Source organism: Lissotriton helveticus, chromosome 9, assembly GCF_964261635.1.
Source record: "Lissotriton helveticus chromosome 9, aLisHel1.1, whole genome shotgun sequence".
Classification (NCBI taxonomy): Eukaryota; Metazoa; Chordata; class Amphibia; order Caudata; family Salamandridae; genus Lissotriton; species Lissotriton helveticus.
The window spans coordinates 188,007,456-188,023,010 of record NC_136070.1 but is presented as its reverse complement, the minus strand read 5'-3'; the positions used below and the strand labels follow the sequence as shown (position 1 = coordinate 188,023,010).

Below are 15,555 nucleotides of genomic sequence, written 5' to 3'. Positions count from 1 at the left end.
ACAACAATACTGACAGATTCACACCAAAATAAAGAGGCTTTTTTCAGTCACAAGTTGTATCTTTGTGATAATTTGGTGAAAATCTGTGCTCCAGTGTTTTTTGTAGAGAAGAGAAATAAAATAACAGCAAAATGCTACTGCTTCCCCCATTAACATTGGTCTCCCCTTGAACAATCTCTAAAACGTTTGACAATGCAATTAAGGCATATGCAAAAGGAACAATTGATGGACGGAATGCTAGACAATACAAGCATTCACGCCCAGTCACAAAGATCTGGGTTAAATCCATCACTCTTTTGCTCACCACACCACCCCAGTTTGGACCCAGCCATATGCAAATCAGTCTTGACCCTGTTCCTTGTGGGAACAGTTAAGCCTGAACTGCCAGGCCAGGTCCTCCCTGGGCCGCAAACAAGCATCTTCAATAGAAATGGATTTAGGCCCAGATCTCTGTACTGGGGTGAATGTATGACATTGTTCTGCATTCTGTCCATCAATTGTTCTTTTTGCATTTGTCACCCCGAGTGGGACCGGTATGCCCAGACGTGGGACCGGTATGCCCAGACGTGGGTTCCGTGCTCTCTATGCCACTGGAGTCAAGCTATCCTGGCTGATGAGGGCTGAAACCGGCCCTAGGATGCTTTTTTTCCAGTCCAGGAAGGACCTGGCCTGGAAGTTTGGGCTGGACTGTTCTCATTGGGCGAAGGGTCAAGACTGATTTGCATATGGCTGGGTCCAAACTGGGATGGCATGGTGAGCAGAAAAACGATGGATTTAGGCCCAGATCTCTGTACTGGGGTGAATGTATGACATTGTTCTGCATTCTGTTCATCAATTGTTCTTTTTGCATTAAGATAGGCAAACTATTTATTTGGACAATTTAGTGCTATCTTGCCAAACAGGGCGATATGATTTCCTTCCCTTTGAAGTTCTACTTAACCATAACTCAAAAAAAGTATAATTTCTCTGGAAATACACAACTGAATCATTACTTTATGGGTGCACACTTGGGCAATTGGTTGCAGCCATCTTGGAATTGTATGGTATGGCATATTTGTATAGCGCTAACACTGTCACCCATAGGGTATCCTGGCGCTTGACTTGGTCAGCCATACGCAACTTTATGCTGCCCTATAGCTATTACACCAACCTGGGAAAAAGGTGTGTTTTTAGACCTTTTTTGAAAGAGGGGAGGTCTTCTTTACTTCTCAAGGAAAAGGCGAGACCATTCCATAACTTGGCTGCAGAAAACCTAAAGGAGCGCCCGCCCATCCGCGACCGTAGGATTTTGGGGGTTACCACCAAGCATGCAGAGGAGAAACGGAGAGATCTAGTAGGGACATACCAGGAGAACATCATCTGCAAAGAGGAAGGTCCCTGGCCATGAAGGGCCCTGAAGACAAGACAAAGTGCTTTAAAATCAATGCGCCGAGAAATAGGCAGCCAGTGGAGGTCCATGAGCGCCAAAGAGGATGAGTCAAGACGCCGTCTGGAGAGTGCCAGCTTAGCCGCCATGTTCTGCACTCGCTGCAGTTTACCCACTAGGGCAACAGGCGCACCCAGAAGTAGCGCGTTGCAATAGTCAAGCCTGTTTAAGATGATACTACGCACTACCTCTGGGTGGGCGTGAGCCGGAAGGAAAGATAGGATCTTCCGCAATGCCATTTGTAATACACAGAAAAAAACCATTCCAGAGGCCTGCTGATGCATGTGTGCAGATACATGGGCAGACGTCTTGGATTGTTTTTTACACACTATAAAAAAAGCATTTCAAGGTGGTTGCTATTTATGTGCACAGAGGGTGGTCTTCTTGCATTATATTAAAAGTTATTATAAGCATGTGCCTATTATTCCAGTCATATATACCTCGTGGAATGTATTATTTCACCCATCCCTTTCACAGGCATTATTCATTAAATGAGTTATATTCTGCGACAAGTCATGATTCATATCTGTCCTGTTTACCACAGGGCAAGAATCATGTTTCTTGTTTAGCACGTAGTGGGTAAGAACCTCTCCGATGCATCAAGGCTGGTTGCTTTTTTAATATTTCCCTTTTCGAAGGTGATGCCTTTGTGATTATACTATCGTGTCCCTGATGTAAGTGTCCTGTAAAGAGGTAATTAGTAATCCTCGTCAACGTCAACTGCAAAACTATTTTATACTACTTTCTGCTAGTTTTCTAGGGGCCTCATCCATACATCGATGCATGCAGTGGCTAATGTATTAACTATCTGCTGAGTATGCAAACCCAAGCACGTGACAAGCATGTGAAGCCATACCTCGTACATGCTGCATATTGCAGCATTACAACATTATTGAAATGCAGTAAAGCCAAAAAGCACAAGAAAGAAGTACTAACATCTTATTACTTTTAATTATTTGGCATTTATGTGTGGAAAAATCCAGATACAACTCCACACCCTTGTTCCTTAATTTTAATAGTGCATCGGTGAAACAGCTACGGATTTGGCACAAAGTTCGAAATGAAGGACTCTGTATACTATTATTTAAAATTTGGAAAACGACCACTTGGAATGGGTACTATTGAACCACTGGACCAAGAAAAACAGTCAATCACCATCTACCAATTCTGCAATGTGACACGGTGGTATAACTCATAATAATAAATTATGACAAGCATGGCCAGTTTGGCACGGTTTTCTCCATTCCTCAAAACATCTGGCATTGATTGATTGACTTAAAGCTTTCTATTGCATAAAGAGATATAATCGCAGTCTGCTGGCTCTAATAACTAGAATTGTGCAATCATGGCCCTGGGGACACTGAGCTATGTGATTACCTCAGATGCGGGGATCACAAGTTTCACAATAAAATATTGGAATTTGTTTCTACTTTTCTGCAAACACCGAGGCACAACTAAGCCCATAAAAAAGAGCTGCATGTCCATCCAGGGAAGATCTTAGCAGTAGAGAAAAAGTTGCATTTTATGCTTTCTTGAGGAACACACTTTGTGGGATTATTTGAAATTAAGAAATAAATATGAAATTAATGTAAGAAAACCAACCCAATTTGATAGTGATGGCAATATTAATAAAGGGTGGAGTGTTGTACCATCTGAAATTTAAATAGTCAATTAGGTATGAATGGGAGTGAGGCGTGTAATTAAGCTGTAGATTAGGCTGAAGGTGGGGCAGAGAAAACATACAAACATTTTAGCAGTATAATTTCTAATTATATAGTGGAGGGAAATGGGCTGGTGGGAGACACAGAGTTTGCAGAAGAGATCCAGTGTATGGATGGGTAGACAACAGCTTCATAAGTGTGCTCTAGTGCAAGAAGGTTCTCCATAGGAGAAATATATGTGGAAAAAAAGGAATTGAATACTTTTTAACGTGCTAATTTACTTTTTCTAAGCATTTACAAGTGCACAAATGAGTATCTGCTAGATTTACTCATGTGTAAATGCTTACACATGGCGGTACTCCTGAAAATGTCTAAAGATCTACTGGGTAGAGCAGCCAGCAAATGGTTTCTTCGGATACATTAACTCCATTCCTTGCACCATACAACCCTCTACTGAGGTTTCCACTATTGAGCACATACTTGCATTCCAGCCCCTTCTAAATCCTTCACTATGGCCATTTGTGAACTCATAGCCTCCTAATCTCTTTCCTTGATCAGTATCAAACTCTAACAACTAAGGGCCAAATGTACGACCATTCCATTTTGCGAGTCGCAAATTGCATCGTTTTGCGACTCGCAAAATGGAATGTACAACAGTCTAAGACACTGTTTGTGATTCCCAATGGGGTCACAAACGAGCTGCCTCATTAATATTCATGAGGCAGGTCGCAGTTTCCGACCCCATTAGGATTGGCGAGCACTCACAGGGATGGTGGCCTGCTGGGGCCAGCAGACCACCATGTCTGAAACTGTTTTTTTTTTTTTAAAGAGCTTTTTTAAAAAAATACAGCACATTTTCCTTAAAGGAAAACAGGGTGCATTTAAAAAAGAAAAATGAAACGTTCTGTTTCATTTTTTTAAGAAATATTCTTAAAAAATATTTCAGCTCCCACTCACAAAGGGGAAGGGGTTCCCTGGGGACCCCTTCCAGTTTGTGAGTGGCTTACCACCTACTTGCAAGTGTCTAGCGACCGCAATTGCGGTTGCAAAACATTCGTACATAGAAGTGTGACTCGCTATCAGGAAGGGGCGCCCTTGGCACGCCCCTTCCTAATAGTGAGTCCCAAACCCTTTTTTGCAAGTCAGTAATAGGTCACCAACTAGCAAAATAGGGTTTGTACATTGCACAGACCTATTTTGCGGTCGCAAACTGGCCAGTTTCCTGTTTGTGACCGCAAAAATAAACGGTCGAACATCAGGCCCCAGGATCCTTGAACTTTTAATTTGATGGGTCGTCCCACTTTTTTCTTCATCACTGATTCATATTGTTCTAGCTCATAAAAAACATCATTAGTCACATTTGCATAAAGGGTTTATTCACTTAACTATGCCTTTTTTCGATCAACCTGAATGTTATGACCTCTTCCTTTCTTGCACTTTATTACCGTGGGCCATCTCTTGCAATTCTTATTTATTAATTACTAATCCACCCAGTGCTAACAGACATTAGAACAAAGTACTGGAAAGTACCCGAGAAAAGTAATTCCTTTCACACACAGTTCCAGACCACAGCTGCTTCCCAGCAATGCATTACTTTGGACCGTGCATCTGCGATACCTGTAAACTTACTCTGTTGATTGCTTCTGGCACATGATTCCCTCATTTCTTTACACAGCATAAGACTTGGCTGTGCGATTGGGCTCCCCATCATTCTCTACAGTGTGCCACAAAGCTATGTTTGACTGCATTCATTATCTGTGTCCTCTGAATTGCCTGGGTCAGAGAAGGGAAAACTCTGATACTTTTTCTCTTCTCTTCCCTTCTGAAAACTTGCTTTTGAACTCAGAATCCAGTGCCAGATGCCCTGCTCTGCAGTGCTAAGGAAAGGGAGGCTGCATTTTGCTCCTGCACCTTTGTCCATGCTCCTGTGTGTATGTGAAGCTCTATCGATGTCGTCCTTTGCAGTGTGAGCCGAAGGTGCCTGGTTGCGTGAGTAAACTGTTACCTGCCAGAGCTTGCAGCATCGCTCTACATGTGTCCATATTTTCTGGGGCCGCTGCTCTGCTCTACTCCCCTTCTCTGCCCTGCACTATAATCATAAGGAGATGATGGAAGGGGCGCTTAAACTTTTCAGACACTCCCTCCATTCACAGATCTGGGTTGAATCCATCATCGTTCTTTAGCTCACTTCGCCACCACAGTTCAGACCCAGCCATATGCAAATCAGAATTATGGATTCTTCCATGGAGGGCCTGGGGGGTAGACCAGTCCCATATCAGGGGCGGTGTCCAGTCCACTTACTTTTTGTAGGTCCATATAGAAATTGTCACCATCATATTGTGAGGAGAATCCGTCCCCACCATTACCACCATCACCAAAAGCTGGTTGGCTCAGGTCAGAGTCCAAGTTGAAAACTTGTTGGAGCACTGGAGGGCAGCTGTTAGGCAAGGCGCTATCCCAGTCAGAATGAAGTGGGGTCTGCACTTAAGGAGTAAGCTTGAGGGCAGCTTCAGCCAAGGTAGAGAGAGATTTGCCTCAAGTATCAGTGCCGGCATTGATGCAGCATGAACTATCATAGATCGAGGTGCCGGGTGTGGAGATGGAGCTGATCCCAAAGTGGGTTCAGGAAGCATGGCAGTACCGAGGGTGGACCTGCATGCAGTAACCCCACTGGAGGCAGATCCATGCCAGAAGGACCCGGTAGGGTGACCAATATATGCTGATCATGGCCTGCTTAAAAGCTTAGCCCATACTTGGAAATCGCCTGTGGAATCAGCTCCTCAGTAAGGGTACCGGGGCGAGTCCATGGGGCACCTTGACATGCTTGAAACTTCTCATAAGAGTGGTGAGGTTATGCGGCCTGCGTGGAGTGAGTGAGTGAGTGAGTGAGTGTGTGAGTGTGTGTGTGTGTGTTATCCTCTCACTTTTTCCTATTATGTGCCTGTGATGTGTCCTATGGAAACGTGAACTGTGGCTGCCCATGTAGTAAACATGTCATGTCAGCCACTGAATAATAGCAAAAACGTTTAACTATAAAAACACCAAACCAATTACCAATGTCACTGTATTTCACATATTTTACATTTAGAGGACGAAAGCCTCCACTAACCTGAATACCACAAGTAGAAAGCATGTGTGTTGGAAGACTACAAGGCGACTAACCTAGACATCTGGCAATCTCTTTGCTACATGGAAAGACATCAGGCTAAACATTACAATTCAGTAATCTAAGAAGGGGCTACCAAGGAAAGAAGCTATGTTGCCTTTGGTGCAATCAAGTCACAATGCCAAAGATCTGACGGTGTACCCACACCCTCTGCATTAGGTCTTTGATTTGATTGCTGTGAAGAAAGACTGTTAGCCCATCACAAGCAAACTACTTTGACCATTTCTGTGAATACGGATGAAAAGATGTCGATTTGAAACATTTTAAAAGAGAAACCATCAAGATTAAATACTAGACTTCATAATCTATGAGATCTAGCACCTCACTCCAAGGACCACTGGATGCAGGTCCTACCCAAGTGGCATTGTTAGTTCTGTAGAAGGAGAGACACTGGCTGTTGGCTTGAATGGCATGAAGAGAATAAAGCAAATCCCACAAAGTATGGTCCTCTTGATTGGGGAACAGGTGATGAGCCATAAGGTTCTATTAGGAACATCAAAGCATGCGGGTAACAACAGAAATGCAGTGACAGTGCCTTCTGACTGGCTTAGACAGAAATGGCCATGTGGTTGGTTTTTCTCTCAATACCAATTGTCAGCAAATTCTTTTAGCAGGGCTCTCGAAAAGTTGGTCAACCTGAGAGTTCTACTTCTGCACTGCAGTACCAGGAATTTCATGAAAGGGCAGGGTGGGGACATTTTCTTCAGGTCACCGAAGAATGCCTCATACCCAAATACAACACAAACACATAAATGGAGCTGGCCAATTAACCCTGGAACCTGGTCAACCTAACCCACACTCAAATGCAACAATTAACAGTACAGTGCATTATTAGTATTTCTGAAAAAGCCTTTAAAAGTACCTGTGGTAGCGAATCTGTGCTTTGGCCACGAAGTTTCACAACAGTTTCAGAGGAACTGGAAGTGGATGAACCCATATCCTTCACTATTAACCCTGAAAGGGAGAAAATGCTTCTATTACTTAAAAAAACAATTTGAGAAAAGACCAGTATACGAACTAAAGGAAAACTACATGGCATCTGGGGCTCTTAAGCAGAGCAGGCCATGCAAAGCAACTAGTCAATTTAAATTAATTTAATACATAATTTAAGAGCCTGCTCTGTGTAATTTCCATAAATTCCATTATTTCATGATGACTAACATTCTGGCTCACACGTTCTGTCCATTTCTATTGAGTTCTTGGTTTAACAATTTTAGGCCAGCTTCCTGAGCTCTCTGACACTCAATTACACCATTACGTTTGATATTTCATGAATTGCTTGTCAAGTATATTGTAAAATATGGTGGTTGTACAATCAATAATTCTGTATTTGGAAACTGCTTGGCAGAAGTTAAATTAAGTTACAGTGGCCTGTGCTAATGTATTACTTTGGTTGACTTATTCTTCAAGTGAGAGAATAATTTTTTGTCCTAAGTGTATGTGTTTTGACTAGGGTGGGTGGCACTTAAGTGTGATTTTATGTCAAGACAGGAGGCTAGCATTTTGCATAATACTTTTATTTCCTACTTCTGAGCAGCTCCTTTAAAGCTCATGGAATCTTTAAACATCACAATCCAAAAGAACTTTCACAAACATAAGTAACATGAGGCCACCATCTTCCTCCTCATGTGATGTCATCATAGAATGTTGTGCTGGCTTTGAAGGAATGTCTATGTCAGAGAAAAATAGAACTGGGAGGGAGAACAGCAATTAGCTATTCTGTCATGTCTCCTGAAGAGTCTTCTCTCCAGTAAAAAAACAGGATAGTTCTTGCCTTAAAGCACTACGGTGACAGGCATAACCAGTATATGAGGGGTCCCAAACTCCTGCATTCATACCCTGATTGGTAGAGTCAACCTTTGCATTTGTGTATGGCACCGCAGCGAGACGCAGACACTTAGGGTATAGGAGTTCTGGTGAAACATCAAGATTCTGTTTAAGTGGCACTAACTGAGGAGGCAGCAGGGTAGGTGAAAACTTGAATTTATTGTTTGCAAGGACGTCAGGTGAGCTTAGCATCTCGGATAGTTTTAGGATGAGTCTCTCACTGTGCCACTTTAAATCCTGTGCTGGGGAAATACTAGGGATTCTGTAACAAATATTTGTCACTGGAAGAACGACTCACATTTTGTCCTGAGGGATGCTTATGTAAAGTAAGTAAAACGTGCTCTGGAGTTCACTACCCTTCCAGGTAGGTCGCTCCCCCTCCGCACAGCACCGCCTGTGTGTCCCTGCCCCAGCTGCCGCTGCTGAGGAAGTTCGAGGCCCTCCTCCACCCGCAGGCTACCACCTGCGCCTCATCCCTGGTGGCCAGTGATAGGCCGTAGGTTTGCTCATCCTCTATTGTATTGCCTGTATTTTCTTTCATTGCTCCCGTTGTAGTGACTCAATTTTCATTGTTGTGTCTGTGACTACTGTTGTCTTCTCCCCCGCTGCCTGTACGTGGTCTGTGCCCGTTCTCTCCCTCTGTTCCCCTCGCTGCCCCCCTGTCTCTCTGCCCGGTTTCCCTTCTGCTCCCCTCGTGGCCCCCGTGTCTCTCTGCCCGGTTTTTCCTTCTGCTCCCCTCGCGGCCCCGTGCCTCTCTGCCCGTTTTTGCCTTCTGTTGCTTAACTGCCCCTGCGTTTCTGTGACCTATCTGCCTTCTGTGCCACTCGTTTCCCCCCGTTTTTTGTGACCTTTCTGCCTTTTTCTTGTGATTTTTTGCCTTCTGGGCCACTCGTTTCCCCCGTTTTCTGTGACCTTTTGCCCTTTTGTGACCTTTCTGCCCTCTGTGCCACTTGTTTACCCCTCAATTGTTGTGCCCTTTGCCTTCTATTTCCTTCATCGCCCCTCACCGCCCCCGCCGCTGCGTCCCTTGTGGCTCTGTCCCCCTGACTGCCCATTCGCTGCCCCTGCCTCCCGCCTCCCAGCTGCTCCTCACTCCCAACTCCCCATACATGCCGGCCACTGCGCGGTCCCGCCGCTGGCGCACGGCAAGCACGTTTGCGCCTGGACTGCGCCCAGCGCTAGCACCACTGGCCCACGCACCCGCCATGACGACCGCCGCCACTATGACGCCAGCGCTCTGAACGCTCTCAACACCGGACGGACCCACAACTGCTTCAAGGCCGCCCCTAAACGCACACACGGTCCCTTCACCTGCCGGAACTGCAGCTACACCAGCCACAGAGCCAACGAACCACCCGCCAAGAAAGACCTCAACCACCTCCAATGCATACTACTGAACAACCGCTCCGCACGCAAACACGCCGTCGAGCTCTGGGACCTGCTCAACACAACCTCCCAGGACGTCGCCTTCCTGACAGAGACCTTGTTGAACAACTCCTCCATACCCGACATCGCCATAGCCATCCCAGATGGCTACAAGAACACCCGCAGAGACCGCACCAACGGAGTCGGAGGAGGAATTACCATAGTCCACAAGAACAGCATCAGGGTCTCAACTAGCACAGACGACGCGCTCAGCACCGCCGAACACATGCATTTCCAGATCCACACAGACCCCAACTCCACCCTCAGAGGCACCCTCGTCTACCGAACCCCGCCCCCAGTTCAACGACACCATTGCCGACTTCATCAGCACGCACGCCCGGACCTCCACCGACTACATCCTCCTTGGAGACCTGAACTTTCACCTTGAGAACAACAACAACAACTCCACAACCCTGATCGATAACCTCGCCAACCTCGGACTGAGACAACTCGTCAAAACGCCCACTGACTCCGCCGGTCACACGCTCGACCCCGTCTTCTCCTCAAGCCCGCACGTCTCCGTCAGCCACACCACCAAACTCCTCTGGACCGACCACCGCTGCATCAACTTCACCTTCCAGAAACCCTCCACACACCACCGCACCCAGCAGATCCCCCGCCGCCACTGGAGCAAAATCACTGAAGACCAACTACTTGCAAACCTCGCTCTCAGCCCACCCACCGAACCCTCCAACACCGACGTCGCTTCCCACAACTTCAGACGCTGGATCGAGGGCTGCGCCAACACCCTCGCCCCGCTGAAGAAACCCCACCCCAGAGACAACAGCAAGAGGGCCAGCTGGTTCACAGCAGAACTCCTAGATTCCAAGCAAGCCTGCGGAAACTAGAGAAGAAATGGCACAGTGAACAAACTCTGGACAGCCGGACACAAGGACGCCATCCGCAACCACCACCACCTCATCAGGGCTGCCAAGAAAACCTCCTTCAAAGACCGCCTCGACAACAATGCACACAACAGCATGGAGCTCTTCAACATTGTGAAGGAACTCTCTAACCCCAGCTCCAATACCAACGACATCCGCCGTCGCAAGCCCTGTGCGACTCCCTCGCCACCTTCTTCCTCCGCAAGATAGCAGACATCCATGACAGCTTCAACACCCAGACAGCCCCAACAGACAGCAACACAACAGACCCTCCGCACACCATCGACCACGTCCCCTTACTAGCCTGGACCAGCGTGGGCGTCAATGACACCATCAAGACCATGAGCACAATCCACTCCAGCTCTCCGTCAGACCCATTCCCGCACTCCGTCTACAACAAAGCAAGCAGCTCCATCGCACCCCACCTACGCAACGTCATCAATCTCTCCCTTGAGACTGTGACCTTCCCAGAGAGCTGGAAACACGCTGAGATCAACGCCCTACTCAAAAATCCCAAGGCAGACCCAAGAGACCTCAAGAACTTCCGACCCATCTCTCTGCTTCCTATCCCGGCCAAGGTCATCGAGAAAATCATTAACAGACAGCTAACCCGATACCTCGAAGAGAACAGAGTCATGGACCCTTCCCAGTCAAGGTTCCGCAGCAACCACAGCACCGAGACCGCCCTCATCGCCGCAACCGACAACATCAGGACCCTGCTAGACAACAGGGAGACTGCAGCACTCATCCTCCTAGACCTCTCCGCCGCCTTCGACACCGTCTTCCACCGCACAATACGCGCATGCCTCCACGCCGCAGGGATCCGAGACAAGGCTCTGGAATGGACCACCTCCTTCCTCTCCGGCAGAACCCAGAGCGTCCGCCTACCCCGTTCCGTTCCGAAGCCTCCGAGATCATTTGCGGCGTACCCCAAGGATCCTCCCTCAGCCCGACACTGTTCAACATTTACATGGCCCCGCTTGCACACGTCGCCCGGCAGCACGACCACAACATAATCTCCTACGCCGACGACACTCAACTGATCCTCTCCCCCACCAAGGACCCCATCACCGCCAAAGCCAACCTCCATGAAGGAATGAAGGTCGTCGCCGACTGGATGAAGATCAGCCGTCTGAAGCTGAACTCGGACAAGACGGAGGTCCTCAATCTTGGCTGCCCCGACCCCCACCGACCCCGCACGCAACCTGGGAATCATCCTCGACTCAACGCTCTCAATGACCAAGCAAGTCAACGCCGTTTCCTCCTCCTGCATCAAAACCCTCTGCATGCTCCGCAAGATCTACAGATGGATCCCAACAGATACAAGAAAGACAGTCACCCAGGCCCCCGTCTGCAGCAGACTCGACTACGGAAACACTCTCTACATGGGAGCCTTGACCAAGCTCATCAAGCGACTACAACACATCCAAAACGCCTCGGCGCGACTGATCCTCGATGTACCACCACATGGCCACATCACCCCCTACCTGAGAAACCCGCACTGGCTCCCCGTCAACAAGAGGATATCCTTCCAGCTCCTCATCCACGCACACAGGGCACTCCACAAGACCGGCCCAGCCTACCTCAACAGACGGCTCTCCTTCTACACCCCCAACCGCCAGTTACGCTCCACCGGCCTCTCACTCGCCACCGTCCCGCGCATCCGAAAAACAACCACCAGCGGGAGATCCTTCTCCCACCTCGCCGCCAAGACATGGAACACCCTCCCACTGAGCCTACGACAGACCCAAGATCTGCTGACCTTCAGGAGGACACTAAAGACCTGGCTGTTCGATCAGTAGAGGCCCCCACCTCCCACCCCAGTGCCTTGAGACCCTCATGGGTATGTAGTGCACTTAACAACTGACTGATTGATTGATTGATTGATTGAGGACTACCTAAAGATGAACCTGTCTTACACCCAAATAGGACGATTGAGAATACTGTCATCTTGTTGAATTATAGTGGGATACATTCCTTGGAAATCCGTTTGCACTAGAGCCCTGCAAGATTCTACATAAGACCTGTGGTGACAACAGAGAAGGACTCCCTTGACACAACCTCCCCACGCCACAACTATTCTGAACATACAGCAACATTTGCATTTGGGTACTGAACAGTAAATGCAGAGTGGTGCTGCAGTGAGGAAGTTATCTGCAACAGCCAAAAAAAATGCAAGATAAGGACTTGAACTTATTAAAAACTATTGTAGACACCAAATTAAATGTAGAAGTAAAAAATTAGAAGTTAGCAAATGCAACGTTCCAATCCCGACTCAAAGGATCCGGACTGGTGACGGGATTTTGCAATGAGCACTTCCGGGTGCAGATATTCTGCTAGTATGGTGCAATGACTGCATTTTGAAGTTGAAGGTGACAGGGGAAAAAGGGGCCTTGTGAGTATTTCTGGTAAACACATCTTTTTGCCTGTGATTGTTTATATTGCCACTGCATACAGCTTCCATCCCGCCAAGGACATGCAGATTTAAATCAGGATTAGGTGGCTGCGTTTCCAGGTTGGATACATGGAGGAGAAGGAGTAGTTTCTGTCCTGTAACTCCAGTTCTGTAGTAGGGGTATCTCTGTTATAGTCATAATCTAGTGAATAGTCCCGCCCCTGTGCGTGGACCCCGGAGCAATCAAAAATAATCTCTTACAGTGTCAAAAAATGCAGAAATGCATAGACACTTAAGAGAGAATTTAAAGACAGATAATGCAGCCTAAAAGGCTACACTGTCCAGTACTTCAACTAGAAATTCCACCATAAAATCCACAAAACAGCAAAAGCCTGTACAGATTTCCATTGCTTTAACAGCAAAACTCCCTCAGGAATGATAGAAAGAAGAACCTGGACAGACAAGCCCCATAGGCTGCCATTATGTGGCTCAAAACAGGATACTGTGCCTTTAAGAGAATCGTCCAGAACCTTCTCCCAGTATCCCAGAATGCATAGCAGGTCCAACTTACTTTCAGTTCTTTTTGAAGGCGTAACACGCCAGACCTGTAGCATTCCTTAAAGGAATATGTCTCTCTCCACCGGGGAGGAGGGAGGGCGCTTATGACTATAACAGAGATACCCCTACTACAGAACTGGAGTTACAGGACAGAAACTACTCCTTCTGTAGTAGGGGATCTCTGTGTATAGTCATAATCTAGTGAATAGAATGGCAAGCCCATCCCCACACCAAAGCGGCGGTGGAGAAAAGAGAATCAACACCACTATTTTGCGAACAGATTTCGCAGAGAAGCCTGTCCAACCTGAGCATCTGCCCTAGCATCAGTGTCCAGGCAGTAATGCTTAGCAAAGGTATGAACCGACCTCCAAGTGGCCGCCTTGCAGATTTCTGCAATCGGAACATTACGGAGCAATGCCGTCGTGGCAGCCTTGCCCCTGGTGGAATGAGCCTTAGGCTTACCTCCTAAGGTCTTATTAGCTTTTTGGTAACACAGCTGTATGCAGGACACAATCCACCTAGAGATGGACTGCTTAGAGGTCGCAAGACCCGTCCTGACTGATCCATAATTGATGAACAATTGGTCTGACCTACGAATATCACTGGTTTTATCCAGATAAAATTTCAGCACCCTCCTGACATCCAGGGAATGCAAAGACCTTTCCGCTGGAGATGAAGGATTCTGAAAGAACGTAGGTAAAGTTATAGTCTGGTTGATATGAAAATCAGAAACAACATTGGGAAGAAACTTAGGGTGAGTACGCATAACAACCTTAGCAGCATGAAATACAGTATAAGGTTCTTGGCAACACAACGCCTGAATTTCACTCACCCTGCGGGCCGAAGTAATGGCCACGAGGAACGCCGCCTTCCAGGACAGGTGCTGCAACGAAGCCTTATGAATAGGTTCAAAAGGCTCCTTCATCAACCTGGACAGCACCACATTCAAGTCCCATGAAGGCGAAGGAAGCCTGACAGGAGGGAATACTTTCTTCAAGCCTTCTAGAAAATCCTTAATCACAGGGATCTGGAAGAAGGAAGTCTGTGAAGGGCATTTCCTGTAGGCAGTCAAAGCAGCCAGATGAACCTTAATGGAATGGACATTAAGGCCAGACTGCGCCAGATGTAGCAGATATGGAAGGATGACATCTTCCTTGCATGTCGTAGGGTCATAGTTCTTAGACGAGCACCAGATGCAAAACCTCTTCCACTTGTAAGCATAAGAAGTCCTAGTGGAAGGTCGCTTAGCCTCCTTCAGTATGTCCATACAATCCTCTGGGAGATTCAAATGGCCATACTGCACTATTTCAGGAGCCATGCCGCCAAACTCAAAGACGAGAGGTTGGGGTGCACCATCTGCCCCCCGAACTTCGTGAGAAGGTCCGGCCTGCACGGCAGCTTCATGTGAGGAAGGAGAGACCGGTGAAGCAGGTCCGTGAACCACCACTGTCTGGGCCATTCCGGGGCAATCAGAATCATCTTCGCCCTGGATTGGGAGAGCTTGATGAGAACCGCTGGAATCAGGGGAATGGGTGGAAAAGCGTACAGAAAGCTGTTCGACCAGTTGATCCATAACGCGTTCCCCAGCGTCCCCGGCTGGTAGTACCTGGAGGCGAAGTCTCGGCATTTGCTGTTTACGGCGGTGGCGAACAGATCTACGTCTGGAGTTCCCCACCTTGCGAAGACTTCTCCTAGTACTTCGTCGTTTATGACCCATTCGTGGTTTTCCTGAATCAGTCTGCTCAGCTCGTCTGCCTGAACATTCTGCACACCTGGCAGATGAGTGGCCGTTATCGAGAGTCCTCGAGCCAGAAGCCAATGCCAGATCGCCTGCGCCTCCTGAGACAGAGTGCGTGATCTCGAGCCCCCCTGCTTGTTGAGGTAATACATCGTGGTCGTATTGTCCGTCTATACAAGCAGAGAGTTGGTCCGGAAGGCCGGTTGAAAGGCCTTCAGCGCCAAGTGAACAGCCCTGAGTTCCAGGAAATTGATGTGGTACGTGGACTCCGACGGGGACCACGTCCCTTGAATCTGCAGGTCTCCGGAGTGCGCTCCCCATCCCAGGAGAGAAGCATCCGTCACGATAGTCTGAGTAGGAACGTCCTTGTGGAAGGGAACCCCTCTGAGGAGATTCTCCGCTGAACACCACCACTTCAGAGTCTGAAGAGCATGGAGAGACAGTCGTATCTTGTCATCCCAAGAGCCTCTCCTCT

At 47.6% G+C, this 15,555-nt stretch overlaps 1 protein-coding gene across 3 annotated transcripts in view; it reads right to left on the bottom strand.

Annotated features, from left to right (window-relative positions):
• FRMD6 (FERM domain containing 6) overlaps positions 1-15,555 on the bottom strand; it is a 263,580-nt gene that overhangs the window by 4,483 nt on the left and 243,542 nt on the right. For all 3 annotated transcript variants that reach the window (XM_078659739.1, XM_078659738.1, XM_078659740.1), the window contains exon 13: positions 7,116-7,207. In XM_078659739.1, coding sequence (XP_078515865.1) covers positions 7,116-7,207 — 92 coding nt within the window. The remainder of the gene's footprint in view (positions 1-7,115; positions 7,208-15,555) is intronic.